Raw genomic sequence first — 20,423 nt, forward strand, 5'->3', positions numbered from 1 at the left:
ATTAGCTAATATTGTTTGCTACACTAACTGGTATAACATTAAAATGTAGTTTAATAGAATTTTGAATTTAAGACAATCTTTCTCATAATCTTTCTTAATAATAATTCTCTACTAACTTCCTGTTTACAATTTTTAAAATTACATCCACACAGGAATAAAAAGCAGCAATTTTTGAGAATTAGGAATAATTATCAAGTACATTTTTTCTTATTTTCCAATATTTTTCATACACAAAAACATTCATAAACAGTTATTTTCCTCAATTTTGTATGTAAATTTAAGATTTTAAATGTTATTAATGTAATTAACAAAACCAACTAAATTCTTTTTACCATAACACCATACAAAAGTGTGTCACCAAAGTACCTAAACCAAATTTCTAGTTTCTTTACCACTCTAGTTTCAAAATTTTCCATGAACAAATCACATAATGAAGGAGAAACCAATGATAAACCTTCATTCTGTTTATTAACTTCAGTCTACAACTGATAACAATTTTTAACATACTTCAACAAGGTTCATCATACCAACTATTTACAAAACTGAATTACTGTTGTTTATTTTTAAATCCTCAAAATATTCAGTAGCTTCTTCCACATATATTTTAGCAAACAATGAAACAATATCAAAACACTAGAATATCACTCTGATCCAACTTGATGGGAAAAGTGAATAAACGTCGAGCTGCATCATCTTTCATCACACAGAACACTAAATATAAAAACTGAGATCTACCACTGCTGACAAAATATAATAAAGCTTTAAAAACATTTTTAACATTGTCATTTTTCTTTAACTATGAACTCTTTCATATTCAAAGAAATTTTTAAAACATATACCTCTAAGAAGGCTGAACTCTTAAGTTGTCCAGTCTTCTTAAGTTCAACAAAGAAACCACACAGTAGCTCCCGATCATTTTCCGATTTCTCCAAAGTTTTAACCATCAGCTGATACAAAACTTCAGCTATAAACCTTATAAAACAAAAAATCAAGAATCAGGTATTAATATTCATTTGAATGAATTTACCACAAATACACGTAGTTATCAGAATTCAACTGTCTCTTATTTCACTGAACTCTGTACAACAAGTACACTATGCTTTACAAGTAACTAATTTTTCACTTCTAAAACAAAACTGAAAACTTGTGTTTAACAATTTTGCATATGATGAAAATACATATCTATACATACATTTCATGTAGCTTTCAGTAACACTATAAAACAGCTCATGAGAGAGAAATAAACAAAAACTACATGTATTTTCTGAATGATTCTCCTGCATTTTTTCAATGGTATTAAATACTACAAAAACATTGTTAACACTAAAACTTGTACTATAAGTGCTCTCATTTTTCTTTTAAACCCAAAAATTCTAATTAAGATTTTGAAACATTATCTGAAAAAGCACTAAGCATTAATTAAAAAACTGAAGAAACATGAATAAGTAATTATACTAATTTCAGTGACTGAACAGACCTTTCAACTAGGTAATTATAATTACTTTTAAGAATAACAAGTGTACTTTAAGATCAACACAAGTGTTTTGAAAAATCATTTCCAATAAGTGTTTACCGAGTACGAGACCAACCATATTAGTTTTAAGGTAAACACCATGTGAAACCAGTCAAAAATAAAGGTTGTACATTATGCTGCATGTATAATTATAATGTTCAAATACAGTAAATTTAGATTAGCTCATGGTTAACCTAATATGAATATATAAAGTCATTAACTTAAAAATCACAAAGTACTCCTACATGCACATATGTAAAGTTTCACAAGCTTACAGTCCCAGTTATGATGTGTTCCAGAATACTCCATATAATTATTAAAAGACTGATGGCATCTTTGCCACTTATTAAAATGTGACACATTAGATGTTACCACAATAATTAAATTCAATGTAAACTTACTTTTTGGGAACTTTGATGTCTTTAAATGCAATACTTGCTTCTTCTGTATTTTGATGTTTAAACAGCTCACTTATCATTTGATCCTAAACAATTGTATACCAATGTTAGAGTATTCCAAAAAGTTCTCAAATATATAAGTGTAGAAAAATGTAACTAAAACAATCAGAATAATTAAAAATTAAAACTTAGTACATAATGTTTATCCTTTACCACACATTTACCAAATTCTGGTTATTTCTTTTTTGCATTTAAAATGCTCTGAAACACATTCACAGTGCTGGTACAAACATTTGTACAGTAAAACTATTTCCTGAACATCCTAGTGACAAAGCAGCATCTTCCAGAGTTCATACATCAACTGCAATAACTAGATGTCAAGTCAAAATTATACAAGAATTTCAACTTTATATACACTAATGTAAGCAATTTCCCATAAACACAGTTCATTAACCAAATGGTATACATTTATCAAAACAAAACTACAAAAAAAAATATTTAAGGTTTGAGTGGAGTGGCTGCACATGTCAACCGTTCTTCAAAATTTAAACAACTTTATCATGAATGTATGTTCACAAACTTGGCACCATCATGTATTTTTATAATTTAATTTTTGAACACATTTTTTTTAGTTTTGAAAATATAATCTTAAGCATTATTCCTCTGTATCATAACTATTTTGCTCCAAACTACTCATTGTAGATTTTTCCTATCTCTTTTTGACTTTTAATGTTTTAACACTGATATTGTGAAGTCAAAACGCAATCTTATAACTTCTAATCTCCTTGTTTCAATGAAAACCAAACACACATACCACATCATCCTGTATTTCAAAATTGTCATTGATTCTCTCTGAGATTTGTTATTGGATTACTTATTACAAACAGAAAGAAAAATTTTTAAGTTAGTGAATTTTCTATTAGGATACCTCATTTGACACCACTTTAATTATTTGGTGACAGTTTCACTGTGTGCTATCCTAAGATAACCTCAACCCATTTATAGCTCAGTTAGAAAGCCAGCAAAATAATAACTGTTTGGGGATATTTTTTCTGCACTTTAATATTCTATTCTGTGTGATTACTTCCAAATACTACCAGAAACAATATTAGCAAATAGGGTTATGTTGAAACTTGAGAGCAAAATTACACACAAGCAAATCTCATATTCCTTATGTACATTTTTATTCACTGAACTGAAAGTACCTAAAGTATAAATACTCAAACCTTAATGAGTTTGAGGAAAATTTAAATGAAAAGAAAAGAAATAAAATTACTCATTACAGGACAGTCACCCAAAAATGATCAGGGCATGGTTTCACATTTGAGTAAGTGTTACTAACTCAATCCTTTGTTTACACAAAGCTATTCCACAGTGATTAACTGCTTTAGGCATATTCTAAGTGCATCTTAAAGTGACAAACCAGAAAGACTTTAAGATCTGAAAGTTATTAGCTTTGATTGAAACAATAAATAGTATGGAATTGTATGTTACAATATGTAGACATTTAGATTTTGTATTTTAAAACTTAATTTTGCCCTATATTAGCAACTCCTCTTATTGTTAGAATAGAGAAGATAACAGATAAAATACAAGGTTTTACTTAAAACACACTTTTAATATTCATTCATTCAGGATGTCTTATAAGTTATGCAAAGGAAATGAGAAATGCTAGTTGAAATAGTTTATTCTTCTTAAAATGAAAATCACAATACATTCAGACTAGTCAAACTGACTCCACAGACCAATATTTAGTAAAAATACTTTATCAAATAAACTAATTTTTTTCTGAACCAGACTTGTAATGTTTACTAAAAGCTTGCTAGATGTCAGGAAGGTAACAGAATTGTAATGTTTACTGAAAGTTTACCAGATGTCATGAAGGTATACTTTACTTAAAGCAAACTGGTATGTAGCAATCATGCACTTAGCTGCTAATTTTTTTAACTTACTTATTTACACGTAAGGTAACCCCATATATAGCCCCAACCCATTGATATACATCCCCAACAACCAATTAGCAAAGACTTTCTCTGGGTACTACTTTAAAGCCACTTGCCATAATTACTAACAGTAATCTTTGTAACCCAAAACAATCACGTTTTTGGATCATAAAAATACCATTGTAATTTCTAACTGAACTTTCAGGATAGCTGTCTACTGATTATCTTATCAGCTTGTTAATTTAATATCACCCTTGAACAGTGTTTCAACAATAAAGATGAGGCTTAATTTAGTCTTAAACAATATTTGGTGTTTTAATATAAAATGAGCAGCAACGATAACTACAGTTAACTAGTTAGTATGTTACTTACACTACTTCAGTAACCCAAATCTACGTTTCTTTGAAAGTACAGTTTAAAGTACAGGAACTTTGAAGAATAGTGAATAGGTTTCTAAAAATGTTAAATACTTACACTTTTCTTTAAAACTTCCTCTTTTCCTGGTCCTTGTTTGTTTGTTTTGTTCTTCTCTTGAAAAGTTTGTTTTATCACAATTGGACCCTGCCATAAATAATGCTTTAAATACAAATTCACCTGTTCTTCAGATATACACTTTAGGTAAAATGTATGTGTAAAATAAACTTACTCTAAATCTCCATATCAGAATTATATATATTAGTTAATCATGTATAAGATACATTTTTAGACTAATGTCAGAGTGGATTCATTGTGCACCACAGAACGAACACACACACACACACACATATATATTTTTTTATTAGTCATATATTGTTTTAAATACTTCAGTGTTCAAACTTACTGAATACAAAAAATAATTTATTTCTTTAATTTTATAATACCAAATTCCTTCAAATCAAGTTTTCATTTCAGGTTGATTTCAGTATGTTCCAAATGAAAATTGTTTGTGAAATTAATTTTCTTTCAAAGGATAATATTACACTTATAACCTCTTCTCACTGGTAGTATATAGAAATACTTTCAAATAAAACATCAATCTAAACCTTCTACTTTCAGTACAAGTGTATTTTATTCAACTTCAGCTGATAACTCTTTCTCTACATTAGTTCACATAGAATGATGTAACTGCCTACATCTCAACTTTGAGAAGTTATAAGGCCAGTGACTTTAAGGCATGACAAAAACCCTTGTTCTTTTTATATTCTTACCAAATTTATAAACAAATATGGTTCTAGTTCATCAAAAACATATACAGTGATAAAAATAAGGTGATAAAAGGTTAGACAAGTTACATATTAGCACAAAAGATGTTTGTAAACAATTTATGCCCTAAATAGTCATGAGTTGTTTAAAAATTAAAAATTGGATTTTCACAGTTCATACTTCATTTGATAAGAAGTATTTTCAGTGAACAGGAATGAGGAGTTAACTGTGAAGTATGATCATTTTATACTCAGATGTTTCAAGTTTTAACCAACACGACCATTTATCAACCCAAGTAACCTCTTCAAATGGTAAAGAAAATCATAAGGAAATGTAAACAAATACATAAATGATTACAAAATACAACTAAAATTTCTTATGCATGTTAACCTCACAACGAACATCTTTTCATGCACATCTCCACATTCTAAATTTTATTAAACCACTTTACTTTTACATTACACAAATAAACTTTGCATAAAAACACAGCCAATAACCCAATTTTTAATATCTACATTTTACATTCTTGATTTTACAAGAAAATACTGACAAGTGCAGGGGTTCTTAACCAGTGATTTTTCAGGGGATCTATGAACTAAGGGCCAAAAACTGATTTTTTCATTTATTATTTTGTGCATTTCTGGGGTCCATAGCAGGGGCGTAGATTTTTTACACCCAATGGAGGAGATGATTTTTGCAACCACTAATGTGGACTGTTCAATTTGTAAGTTGGAAATCTCTGATTACGTGAACCTGAAAACTGTAAACATGCAGTCACAGAGTAATCTTGTTGCCACGATACTTCAAGGATTCCATGTAGGTTTGTATAAGTGAGGTGTTGTGAACATTTTTCAAAATCTTAATAGAATAAAGACAAATGTGTCACAAATTAACTGCCACATGAATTTATTCCTGCACACTGAACAGTATACAAAATGGCCATTATACTTGACAAGGTTACTAATAACTTTCACTGCATGAATTACATTTTCAAATACAAATAAAATTAGTAATTATCCTTGATAAGTTTATATCTACTGAAAAACTGTTCATGTTGTTTGATAAAAATGATTAAAATGTTTTTTCGAACTCTTGAAAATTACACAACAATACAATGTAGAACATAATTATTCATACTTTTCATTGAAGTAAGATTCATTTAATCCTCTAGTCTACATGTTCCCAAATGTAGACCTCCTTTATGATGATCTATTTGTGAATTCTTTCATAAGCTCTTCTATATTTATCTTGTCGACCTCATCTTTATGAGTGTGACAAACTGCCACATGGTTGAGGCAGCACTGAAACATTGATCTTAAGCACATCTTCAAATGTCCTAATGCAGAAAAGCCCCATTCACATGTTTCTGTGACCTCTTGAAAATTACACATCAATACAATGTAGCACATAATTATTCATACTTTTCATTGAAGTAAGATTCATTTAATCCTCTAGTCTACATGTTCCCAAATGTAGACCTCCTTTGTGATGATCTGTTTATGAATTCTTTCATAAGCTCTTCCATATTTATCTTTTCGACCTCATCTTTGTGAGTGTGACAAATTGCCACATGGTTGAGGCGGCACTGAGACATAGCTGACCTTAACCACGTCTTCAAATGTCTTAATGCAGAAAAGCTGCGTTCACATTCGCAGCTGGATACTGGACATACAAGCAAAATTTTTATGAGAAGAAACTTCACCAAACATCTGTTGGCTTGTTTCATGCATTTTACAGTAAGCATCCTTTGCACCCTTCAGAGATACTGCTTTTGTTGTTCCTTTGAACAAAGGCAACTGAAACTTGAGCCATTGTGCAGAGATTTCTGGATAGAAGTTTATAACCGAGTTGTCAATCTTGCCAGATGTGATCATGTTCTCAACTGCAAGATATTGCCTCAAATCATTGTTGTCTACATTGAATCTAGTGATCACAAATTTGTGTGTTCACAAATTCAAAATATTGCCTTCTGTAGTAATCTCTAGCTGTTGCAGAATGGTGTGCTGAGTCATCACCTGTGATCCTTCTGAGGGGTCTGCGAATGCAGAGTAGTTCAATAGGCACCAGATCTAGGGAAGTTATCTTTTCCTCAGCTTCATCAAATATCTTGTAATTTTCTTTTGTTTGCAGTACCCGCAATTGATCAACTGTCATTATAGATGCTTCAATCATTTCAGATACTGTCACTGATTTTGCTTGGAATGCACGATTTAGTTCCTCTAATGCAGCTAATGGATGCTGAGCCATCAACAATCATAAAACTGTCTTTCCTTCATCAAATCTGTCCAGCAGACCTCGTGCTTTTACTGCTACATCCGATTTTTCATTTGTTAATTCAGACAAAGAATCAACAATGTCACTGTAGTGATCATTAGCACATGTAACTGCAGATAGGCAGCACAACCAGCATGTTGGACACAGTGGGCAGATGTATTTAACTGGACCATTGTGGCTGTCTAGCGATACAATATTTTCAAAGATTCATACACCCACTAGATAAAATCTCACACATTCACAAGCTTCAACTGCATGTTGCATTATTAAATTAGCCTTGTGTGCTCCGCAGTGAAAAAACAAAGCTGACGGTTCAGTGATGACGAAACCCACTTGTTGAGAAATTTATATGCAAAACAAAAACTTTTACATAGAAGCTGACGGTTGCTTCTCTTTATTTTTTTCAGCCTTGCATCCAACTGTATTTTTGCCTTGCATCCAACTGTACACACCACTCATCTTAGCAACTCCATCATAAGTTTGTGCTCTTAATCCTGACAGTGGTAAATTGAGTCTAGCCAGTACATCAAGTATAGTAGAGATTACGGTTTCACCAGTTGTATTGGAAACACTTTACAAACCAAGAAATGTCTCATGGACGTCAAGGTTCTCATCTACGTATCATACACATATTGCTTCCTGTTCGGCACATGTAACATCTTGAGTGCCATTAACCATTCATGCAAAGATTTTACTTTGCTGCACTTTGTGTGCTATGTTCCTCAGTATTTGATGGCTTAACATCTGCATTATTTCATTCTGAGGCTGGGGTGATGTGAATGTGGTTTTCTTTGACAAGTAGGCCATCAACTCAGGATCTTCCTCTTCCAGGAGCTTCATCAACTACAGGAAGTTCCCCTCCGTATCAGTATGTCCACGTAATGCAAAGCCTTGATGCAGTAAGAAACATAAACTTCTGAATATTTTGGCTAGACTTCTTTTGCATTCTCCCTGCTGCTTCTTTTATGCATCATGTAGCTGGACAGTCACTGGAGTTACATTAAGTGAACCTTCTGGAGATATAGCAAATCTGTGCTGAGAGGAGGACTGGTGTTTGTCGAATTTCTGTTTTGCCTTTTTCCAGTTGCAAAAACCAGTGGACATAAAGGTATACTCCACTGGTGTCTCCAATTTCCCTGTAAAGGCCTCTATTTTCCACCTTGGCACAATGAAAGCATACAACATTTTGAGTCTGATTGTTGAAGTGCAGCCATGGGAACTCATCAAACCACTTGCCCTGGAAGTTGATATTTTGAGATTTTGCTTTCTGTCATAGTATTAGTTTTGTGTCTGGATGATATGGCTTTCCACACTGTATCTGGGGTGTCAGATTTTTCATTACTGCACAAACTTGTTTTACAACTATCTGGTGGTTCATGATGTGCAATAGTTGCACAAGCATTTTCAGACTCGTCCTCTGATGAACATGGTATTTCCTCTGTATGGCAAGTTTCTATTCCTTTGCTTGAGGTTGTTGGACTATCTGCATCTGCATTGTCACTTGTAACACTAGTAACTGGCTTGCAGAACTGTCTAATATCGGAAAGTTTCAGACGCTTGCTTGTCATAATTGGAATCTGTTTCCCAGATGACTCAACAGGCTAAAATACAGTCTTTATTGAAAAACTCTAACGTACAACGAACAAAGATAGAACAGAATGGAAGTAGGACTGAACTGTACAATTTATTTAAGTCGAACATGCGAACCTCACAGTGACTACCGAGCCAACTGACCGCCTGGGCATTGCTGGGACAATAACCTGTGCTAGTTACAACACAAGTAATTGCAAGTTTCTCGAAAAATACTTAAACAATCACAAATATATTATATTTCTGTTAAAGCTCATCAAAAGGCAAACACGTTGTGATATAATGTGTATAAGCACGTCTATTAAATAAAAACACTTAAACAAAAACTAACAATACAATTCGAGTAGATGCTTCAGGCTGTTGAAATCGCTCCTTTTGTGTTATAATTATACAAGAAAATACAATATCTTTACTATCTATGATAAGAGAATATATTGTTCTTTTACCATAAAGCACCAGCATAATAAAGATTAGAGGGCGATGATATGAAATTTCATGGATTAATGAGGGCCACAAACACAGGTCTAATGAGCCCTGTTGTAAAATTGAGGCTCAGACTGAAGGGAGTGGAGGTGGGTGATGTAGGGCACGTCTGGATCCAAGCACCCTGAACCTGTCGTTAATTGTACACTAAACACACACTATGGTCAGCGGCTTCAGCACTTAAGGAGAGTTAGGCATTCAACAATAAAACCAGCTAGACATGCATAAGAACAAATTATGTAGGAAAACTGCACAATATACACATAAGATTGATGCAGCTACAAGCTACAAATGGCCTGCCAGATCTAGATCACAGGAGTTTACACTTGGGAGTAATATTTTCAAATTTCATGCTCTGTTCAATCTGTTGTGATGAAAATTTTACTTAATCTTACACTACGTACAAGACGTAGGTAGATTCTGTGACAGTGCTTGCAAGCCTTGCATGTATACTTAGGCCTACTGACTGATACTTACGAACTATCGCTTAGATCAAAAAGCTTAGAAGCATGCCTATATTAAAGATGTACATTTTGGTTACTGAAAAAGCCTACATGTTGGCCAAATGATGTAATTTGATTGGTAAGAATCACAAGAACAAATACACAATTTGTAGGCCTGTGATGCAATAAAACAATTCAACAGACCAAACTGTAGGAGGGGATGAATGTATGCACCATACCCTTACCTAAAATAAAGGAGGGTATATCCCCCATCCCCCCAGGATCTATGCCCCTGGTCCATAGTTTTCCATTTAGATGCTCAAAGGGGTTCATAATCCAAAACAGGTTAAGAAACACTGCCCCTAGTGTAAGAATTGTGACATTTGCTCTCTAGCTATCACCTATTATCTGATGTATTTATCATTGCTCCAAAAAAGTATGAAATTCAACATAAATTATTTATTATAATGACATTTTTGCTCAAAAAAATTTTACTGTCTTCAATCTTATTTGGTTAGAAAGCCATAAAAGACAACCAGACTCCATTTGCTACTACCACAACATTTTGTCTCACAAATTACTAATAATTATCTCTGACATTTAATACTATTATTTATAACCTCTATAAAGCCAAGGTTTTAATCTACAAAATGACATATTATATTTTGTTGTGTTCTATATAGAGAATTGTCTATTTTGCTTCTAGTTCAAACCTTTTCCATAAGAAACACATCAATTAACTTAGCTAAGGTTTTAACGGCTCTTGTTACATATTTAGAAAGCCAGAAAATCTGTTTTTTTTACAAATGATTTATTTTACAAAAATTTCATGTGATACCAGCAGTATAAAAAAGTAGGGTTGAGTTTCACTGACAGTTAACAGCAATTAAAAGATCCAGGTATTACTTGTTTTTCACATGTAACTAAAATGTGAAAAGTTGACACTTTCTAGGTTAAACAAGGTTAGATTAGGCAAAATAAAGAATCATAACTTCTCAGGAGGTACACTTGGAAGTAACCTGTGCATTAATTCAATAGGGTAACATGAGCTACACATTTATCAAGTGATTTACAAACTTGTGTGGAGGAATAGACAAAATTTAAAGGGCAAAACAATTGATGAAAAAATTAGGTTATGTTTTGTCTTTTTTTTTTTATGATGGTTACAACACTGGTCAGATTAACTAACCTTGTATATAGTTAGGGTAGAGAAAATAAAATACAAGTTTTACTGAAAAACACAAACCTTAAGAAGGTTTTAGAGATTATAAAATGAAATTTGTGAATATTTAGATAATTTATTTTTTTAACCTTAACAAAAATTAATCTGAAACTAGAGTAGTCAATACTTTGACCACATATACATTCATGGAAAAAAACATTTGATGATAATGCTTCATTTTAAAATATTGATTTTCTTCCTTACAAATGACTCTTAATGCTTACTTGTAAAACTTATTACAAATTATAGCAAGGATATTACATAAATGTCAATTTAGGGAAAATGTTTAAGTCAAATTGACCAAGCCCATCATGAGTTAAGCGAAACCTTCAAATTAACAGTTAAAAAACAGCAACTTGTTTATAATTTTGCTAGGAAAGTTCTCATTGTATGCAAGTGATCAAAACATGGTGAAATTATATGCAGTTTTTGACTACGATCAAAGTAAAATTTGGTTTTATAAAATAAAATCAATATTTTTTTTTAAATGTGGGAAGACATAAAAAATCAGTAATTGAAAACCACAACAAACATAAGCACTTTTGTTTCTTAAAGCATATTGTAATGAAATTTGTTTTTCATTTCAAAGCTCAGAATTCATGCAAATATCAGAAATAAATTAATTTGTCTATTATCTACCACAAAATTAGAGAATGGACTATCTACGGGCATACAAACAAAAATAAATTTATTTTTTCAGTAGCTACATCATCTATAGTAAATTCATCTTAAGTTTTAAATACTGTATATAGATATTACAGTGCAAAAAATAAAATTAATTGTATGTCAGGTTCTAAGCTACATCTCTAAAGAACATTTAATAATTCTCACCTCTTTAGGATGCAATGGGTTTGTAGTAATTGGTTTCTGCACAAGTCCAGAATTTGGAGAAAGTTCTCGCACAAGAGGACTTGAGGGCCCATTTCCTGGTTGAGGTGCCGACGATGAACGGCTCTGTCCTTTCATAAGATTATTTGTTGGTGATGCTTTAGGTTTCAAAACCATTGAGTTTTGTGCTGGTCGTAAACTTATCTATAATAAAATACAATTTTAGCACACCTGTCAATGGACTGTAAGCTAATTTTTGTGAAATGTTTAGCTAAACACTACATATAAATGTAAACAATAATAGGCATAACTTATCAACACTGATCTTGTACAGCCTGTGACTAATTCCTGTTGAAAGGTGTTATCTTACAAGGATAGTCACAGCTTGCACCCAATATTTTCAATCATGGTGAGGTTGTTAAAAGTAATAAATAAATAAAAAAGCACATTAAAACATTTTTCCTGTATGTTAAATTTCTTTTTGCAATAAAAACAAATTCACACACACACAAATTATAAAAGAATGAATTTATGTTAGATGCACAACTAAATTTCTTCCTCTTTCCAACCAAAATATATATATTTTTCTCTCTCTCTCTCCAAGGGAAATCAATTACCCATTTTCAGTACTGTAAACTTGCCAATGATCCAACTGAAGATCAAACATTTTGACAATAAAATTTATCACATACACACACATTAATTTAAGGTTGTTGCAGTATATCTTTTTGTACATCTGCATGAACCTTTACTTTTCTAAGACATTTCTTTAAGAATTTGCTTAGAAAGCTAATCATTAAAAAAAAAAACCTTTAAAAGAAGAAAAAAATAATATAGATTTCTAAATAATCTTGTTGCCAGAAATGTACTACAACAGCAAAAACTCTACAAAGTTGTTTTCATTAGTATAAATAATCAGGAATATTTCACATCATAGCACCAACAGCAGCAAAAACATCTACAAAGTTCACAGAACAACAAACGAATCTTTGAGCAAAATGCCCACAAAATGTTACAACATATTTAAGAGATCTATCAACCTCATCAGCACTTCCTGGCTGTTGCTGAAGAGCTTTCTTTAAGAAACGAGGTGGCAGCTCCCTGTTGCTTCCAGACCCACTAAAGCCACCTGGAGTCTGGTTTTGATTCTGCTGTCGCTGTTGAAAGGCAGGGAATAAGTCTTGATCTCGATCTCTGTTTTGTGGTGGTTGATTAGCCCGGTTCTGGCCAAAAAATGGAGGAGAGGACCCCACAACACCTAGAAAACCTGCTGAATTAGGCAAACAAAGCATATTCCATAAAACCTACCAAACAGAATCAGGGTCCCTAAAAATGTTTAAGCATTATTATTATTATTTTTTTATTTTTTTTTTAATCTAAAATGTACTTTGAAAGTGATAAACTTCAATCCTCAGGTAAGAAGTATCAAACAAAAATTAGTAGTTTTAGTGATGAATTTTATTATACCAAATATAAATAACAGGGATTCTGTTAAGAAATAAAATTCCTATTATCATTTAAGAACTAGAGCAAGACCTTACACTCGAAAAGGAATGAATTCAGAAGTAAATAATTTTTTATTCAACTCTTCAACAATAATGCCCACTGCATTAAAAAAAAAAGACATTTAATCAACAAAACACATTACAACATTCTGAAACCAAAGGATTTAAATATTTTTTAAAAGGATTCTTCTACATTCTACAGGATTAAAATTGTGAAGACCATTTCAATCCCTTTCCAGGCTGCATTCATATACACAACACTTTGAACATATGCCAAAAGTGTACTATTTTGGTGACATTACAATTCCCACTGAAATAAAAGCTGGTTATGTTAGACAACCACTGACCTGAAGGGTAGGTTAAACAAATACCTATTAACAATAATTCAGCCACAAGCCTGAAGATGTTGCATTCTAGCCCATTTTGTTAAAAAAAAAAGAAAATTGCAATAATACATTACCATGATGAAAACTAATAAAGATAAACAATAGTTACTGCAATATAGCCAATTTACAAGTTAATATCCTTCATTAAGCCTTTAAAAATTTTACACACTTTAAGAAACACAGCCATGTGTTAAATCTCTAAGCTCACACTGATCCAAAGTTAACTGAAAACTATAGTTTCATAAAACTTAAAACAGCCAAATTAATTATTTCAGGAAAGTAAAGGATACATTTATTACCTTTACACTGTATACACGATACAGTTAGATTATTTGAACATTTCTAACTTAACAAACTTTAAAAACGTATTACTCATGTAAGAAAGAAAGGAAGTTCATAGTAAATAGATAGTAAGATAGAAATAATCTCAAGACTTCTGACAGTACGATTACAATAGCTAAAGAAGTTGAGTAGTTTATCATGTTTGACGGAACCAACTTCAAAAATTCATTGTTTACAGACAATGAAGTTCATCATTAGGAGAAGCCTATAAAAATACTGCATATTTTTCAGCCTTACTTATGTTGTGAAGTTTATGAATGTAGACTGGAAGTTTAAATATTTGCACAACCAAAATAAAAATTACACTTGGGAGGAAGAGCATTGAAATTACAGTTAAAAGACTTATTTGTTTATCCAAAACAAATATTAGTGAAATGTACAATCAGAATAGAATCAGAATATTTCATTTATAGTCTTATATTTTTGGTAACATGAGATTAGATAGCATTTTTTAAAACTTGTGTAATGGTGGGGCAGAAAAGAGTTTATGTTTTGTAACTTCCAAAATTTTATTATTTGAATTTAATAATGAAATCAAATTGTTATTAATTCACTTTCAATCAGAAATGTGATGGCAAAAGTCTGAATAAAGAAAAAAAAAAAATGCAGATACATCCCACCAAGTAATGTAGGCTAGTTCTTTTGAATTTAAAATTAGATGCACAACTCCACCAACTGTGCACCAGAAGCAGTCCATAAACTCAATCAAGAGACAGCTATTTATCACCATCTCTTGGCTTGTTACAAACACTTCAAACTTACAAACATAACATCCTGTTGGCTCTGTTAGCTGTTACACCACCAAGTTCGACAAACTGTGATAACCCGTGACAGTGTTACTTAGCAGTGAAATATTTACTGAAACAGATATTTAGCTTCTGCATCTAGCCATCTATTCTTGTTTATTATATAGCTCAAATACATTTACAGAAATATGTTCTCATTAAATTTTTTAACTGCTAGAGGTTGAATAAAATAAACTTTCGAATAAAAACCTACTGAAGTCTTACTCATGAATTTTATAAGCGTGCAGAAAGCAACACAAAGGCAATCTACACTAGCTGTCCCTAATTTTGAACAAACAGATTAGAAAGAAGACAGCTAGTCAGGAGAAGTCATTCCTTTGGCTACTCTCATCAAACAGTGGGTTCCAACAGTCTTGATCCCAAAGTGTAAAGTAAGATTTTAGAGCAACATGACACAAACACACATCTCTGGATTCATGGAAATTATTTTCAATGGATGCAACTTTCTACATAAAACTTATTCACTTACCAGAATTATTCATATTAGCACGATTAGGACGTCCCATGTTTCCTGAGTAGGAGTGAAATCCGTCAGCTGGGATGACTCCTGGTCCTGTACCCAAATTCCCAACACCTACATAAATAATTAAATTTATTTTTCACAACTAACCATCTTTCAGTCCAAATTTATGGTGTTACTTGTATCTCTGCAATCTAGTTCCTGATTGATATAGCTTACATTCAACACCAACAAGACACCTGTTCTTTAAAATGAGAAATTCCATATAAAAAAGGTTTTGATAAAAAGTTAAAAAGTAACAGAATCAATCACAATTTAGTAATTAATTTTGTCTCACATATTTGATGAACTTAACAGTTGTCCTGGGATCATATTAGAACTGAAGTTAAGCCTTACTTTTCCAAGGAAATGATTCCAAACAAAATACTTCCACTTTCTTCACAAATAAAATAGCAGTAATTCACTACTAAAAAGTTTGAATTCCATCATTTGGTTGGTATTTAATATCAAGAAAAGATATTAAAATTTGTAAAAACTTAATGCAAAAAAAATTACCAAATTTTAAAGCCAGTTATTACACATCTACTCTTTAAAAAATAAACTTTTGTTATGAAAAATGCTTGAAAAAAAAAAATTTTTTTTTACAATGATAATCAAAATGTTATTTTAAATATCTCTTCAACAGGTCATCACAGCTCTGCAATACTACACAGTGTTCTCTTTTATAACAATATTTACAGACTGAGACACAAGTTCTGGGAATTTCTATGAATATCAAAGCAAAATATTTGAATTTCTTGTTTTTTTTTTATTATTATTACATGAAAATCCAAAACAATGGCATCAACCAATTTCACTGAGGTAGCATAGTGTCAGAGTATCTTCTTTATAATTAATAATTAGTAGTAATTAAAAAATAATAATTAGTGTTAACAATGTTACCATTACCCTTTGAAATTAGCTTTCTTTCAGTAATTTGGTATTGTTTTCAAAAGCTTAAGTACAGGATTAAAAAGGAATTACCAGCCAATAACAGTTATATATTACAGTTTGAATCTCACTGTTTACAACTTGTTTACAAATATTACCTTCCTATGTCTATAGAAATGCTGTATTAAACAAAAAGCAAACAAGAAAAAAACTTTTTAAAAAGTGAATGTGGGGATGGCTAATATCAATCATTCATAAACAATACAAACAAAATATGGATGGCATTTGCATCATCTCTACATAACAGAACAGGCAAAAATTAACATACAGCAATATATATATATATATATATAACTATTCAATCACATCAAAGTATAATTTATCCTATTTTATCTGTTAACGTTCATCTATGCTGTGTGTTTGTGCTATAATGTATGGATAATGCAAAGGTCACCCCCACTATCATGTTTTACATATTTAAACCACAACATGTATATTTTTGCTACCAAATCCTAGTTTTTTTAATTACATTTTTACCAAAATATTTTTCACTTGTTGGAAAAAATTCCAAGACTAATTACATAAAATATTTGTTGAATGCAAGCAGAGCTTTCAAATGAAGCCTGCATTCAGCAAATACATTATGGAATTAGCCCCAATGTATTATGGGGAAGGAACATGTTTAAACCACAACAATAAAGTTTTCTACCTAATGGTAAAGGTCCAAACACATCATCCATTCCACCACGACCTTTGACTCCCATCACTAAGGGAGGAGTGGGAACCTGCATGTTTCTTCCTCCTATTACACAAGAATTAGGTGTGTACACACCATAATCTTTAGCTGCTTCTTCTCGAATCTGATGAATAGTTCGAGGGCCTTGTTCTGCAAGAACCCTACGTGGAACCCACTGGAACACACAATTTTAAAATTATTATTTGTCTAGATGGATTAAACATAAGCATGAAGTTAAAATAAAATATAACCTATGACTATACCCAAAAACTAAACACATTAAAGTAAATTATTTCATGTATTCCCTAGTTAATTTACATAACTTAAACTACAGATATAGAATTAAAAAGGTTGAACATTAAGAGTTTCAAATACCCCAGGTTGGATACAATATTTCAAAATCTTGATTCTTTCTTTAAAATTTTCATGAATAACATGTGACATTTGTGAATAGCTATCTTTAACTTTGAACACAAAAGACTAGAGAAGGTAGTTAGCCAACTTCTGGACAACTATAGTTGGACTGAACTGGCAGTTTTTACCATGTTTTAACTGCACAACAATGGAATAAAAGTTGCAGAACATATTTTTGTGGCAAAAGAATGCAAACCACAAACTCTTGAATTCACAGTCCACTAGTGATGCACAGCCTAGAAGCTAGAGATGTAAGAAGACTGCAATAGATATCTGATGGAACAGTGATAAAATATAAACTCTAAAACCATAGTTTGTAACTACTTAAATGTATTAACCCTATACACAAAGATAAATACTGAACCACTTTGTTATCACAATTCACGTTATTAATATAGCACCAAAATGTAGTTTTAAATTAACATTATCATCTTATCCAAGTTTTAATTTCTCATATTCAAAAGAAAACATTTAAATATTTTATTCTGCACCTCTCTGAGTAAAACATGGTTACACCATCTTCTTATCTACAGATTTACTCTCTTTTCCCTGCAGATACTTCAATCAATTAAAAACATGCATCATATGTATTAATAACCTACAATATAAAAGGTCAACCTCTTCTTACTAAGGTATATCAGTTCAACCCTTGACATTCCTCTACCATACACTCAGAATTTTAAACAAATGTCAATACTTCTCTAACATGGATTCTGAGCATGTACAAGTATACAAGTAACCAAAAAAAAGCCAAGATTTTTATCAATTAACACTACTGCTAGGGGTATCCTATACTGCAAAACACAAGATTATTGTGTCTTACATTAAAAATTTCATTAAACTACTTTCTGTTCATGTTATACCAGATAAAATCACTTAAAATCTTTGCTAATAATCCATATTCTAATAGTATACAAGTTTTAAAGTCTTAATTCTACAATATTTAAAATATCCTGAACATTCAACGGTGTGACACACAACACTTTTTCTTCATACATCATATATAATTATCACATGCAACCATGTCAAGGTTTTCATCTATTAAATGATGTATTGTATATGTTCCGGACAATTAAATGTCAAATTTTCATACTTAACTGTGGAAATTTCATAACTAGAAGGCCCATATAGAGATTTAGGCAAGGTAGAAGCCATCTTCAGCTAAGACAACGCTATTTTTCAAGTAGGGTAGTTGGCCTTTGGATGTTGTGGAGGCAGAAAATTAGAAAAGTTTAAATAAAACTTGATAGATATATGAATAATAAGGGCTGGCTTTATTTTTATTTATTTTGGAATTTAATAGTTTTAATTTGGCTTAGAGGATGGGGCAGCCAAGATGAAACAATTGATCCCTTGTTGTCCTTAAACATTATGTCATCTCATGACAGCTGGAAAAACCTAGTGAAAAAATCTTACTATTCTCAAACTATGGGATATTTAGGATTTATTTAAGTTTTAGTGTAAAACAATAAAACTTGTATCAAAATTTGATTTATTAACTACATTTTCATAAAGTTTAGTCATATACATAAATAACAGTTTCATTTTGAATGTATTTCTGTAAAAAGTTATAACTTTAACATACGCTTTTTACCTACTTGTAATGAGAGAGTTAATCATGTTTCATCATACAGATAATTCTTATACTATCCTCGTTAAAACACTTAACCAGTAACCTAACTTACATTAGTTTTTAAATAGATCTCAAATTTTACCTTTTTCCTTCTCAGCTCCAAGACATCTTGAAGCATAAAGCGTATACGAGATGGCAGATCATTGTTTTCAGCAAACGTCTGCATTCGATCAAAGTATTGGTTCATCAAGGACTACAGAGATGCAAAAGTAATAATAGTGTATGTCACTAAAATTAATTCAACTATGATTATTTATTTTTGTACTCAAGTTTTAAGTTGTTTATCAGATATTTAACATATATGTCTGCAAGGATTCAAAATAGAATGACTTTAAAAAAAATGAAAAGAAATATCACACTGGTCACAGATAAATCAGTCAATTTATTTAAACTACTTTTTGTTTATGTTATTCATAAATACTACAGCAAAAAATTGTAACTACTAACAATATTTTAATGGTATACAAGTTCTATATTCTCAGTCTGACATGCAATATTTGAAAATATTCCAAAGTCACTCCTGGTCTTAGAAATTGACAATTTGTCTCCAGGCATCCCCTCTACTCTAATTTATTCATTACCCCTCCAATAAGTACAACATAATGTAAATTACTCACTACAAAGCTATTGCTCAGAAAAAGTAAAATAATTCATATTTTAATGGTAAGTAAGTTTTAAGTTCTTAATTCCATAAAGCAATATTTTATGAAATCTTGAATTTCCCCTAGTATAACATTTTCTCTTCTCTATCCACCATCCTTAAAATAAGAACGAAATTCAATGTAAACTACTCATAATAAAAGTACCATTGCTGAAACGAACCATAATTTTTATGGCCAAGTTTATTTGATGAGAGAGCCTTCAAACTGAAAATCAGACCACCACTCTTGCCACACCCATCCAATCACATCCTCTCTTTCAGGATTCGTTAACCATTCTTTCTCACATTCAATTTATATTTTTTACGACCAACAGAACACCTAAGTTTTTATCTATTAAGTGGTGTGCTACATCAAATCATTTTCTGCAAGCTTAATTTGCAGGGTAAACATGTTGGTTAGTTTGGAAGAATTTGTAACATCTTACCACATAATTAGAAAGCCAGAAAAATTGTGATTATTATGAGACATTGTCTGCTTTGTGAATGTTATTATTCTATGTTCTTTAATGCAGTATTTAATTTTTTTTTTAATTTAGTGTACTACCATTAGCATAACAAAGGGGGTTAGGTTAAGTGTCACTGATAGTTAACAGAAAAAAGTGGAGATAAGAATTTTTTCTTTTTTTTACATGCATTCTTTATTTATTATAAAAGTAACGAATGTAAAAATAAGA

The 20,423-nt window shown here is 31.3% G+C and overlaps 1 protein-coding gene across 7 annotated transcripts in view; it reads right to left on the reverse strand.

Annotated features, from left to right (window-relative positions):
* NAT1 (N-acetyltransferase 1) overlaps nt 1–20,423 on the reverse strand; it is a 62,113-nt gene that overhangs the window by 16,114 nt on the left and 25,576 nt on the right. For 3 of the 7 annotated variants that reach the window (XM_076479537.1, XM_076479538.1, XM_076479539.1), the window contains exons 8-15: nt 19,171–19,281; nt 17,015–17,216; nt 15,385–15,489; nt 12,917–13,143; nt 11,880–12,080; nt 4,329–4,415; nt 1,915–1,997; nt 840–972 (exon numbers count right to left, since the gene is read on the reverse strand). In XM_076479537.1, coding sequence (XP_076335652.1) covers nt 840–972; nt 1,915–1,997; nt 4,329–4,415; nt 11,880–12,080; nt 12,917–13,143; nt 15,385–15,489; nt 17,015–17,216; nt 19,171–19,281 — 1,149 coding nt within the window. Of the gene's footprint in view, nt 1–839; nt 973–1,914; nt 1,998–4,328; nt 4,416–11,879; nt 12,081–12,916; nt 13,147–15,384; nt 15,490–17,014; nt 17,217–19,170; nt 19,282–20,423 lie in introns of all 7 variants that reach the window. The other 4 variants (XM_076479540.1, XM_076479541.1, XM_076479534.1 and 1 more) reach the window with 2 other exon arrangements.

Source organism: Tachypleus tridentatus, chromosome 13, assembly GCF_004210375.1.
Source record: "Tachypleus tridentatus isolate NWPU-2018 chromosome 13, ASM421037v1, whole genome shotgun sequence".
Classification (NCBI taxonomy): Eukaryota; Metazoa; Arthropoda; class Merostomata; order Xiphosura; family Limulidae; genus Tachypleus; species Tachypleus tridentatus.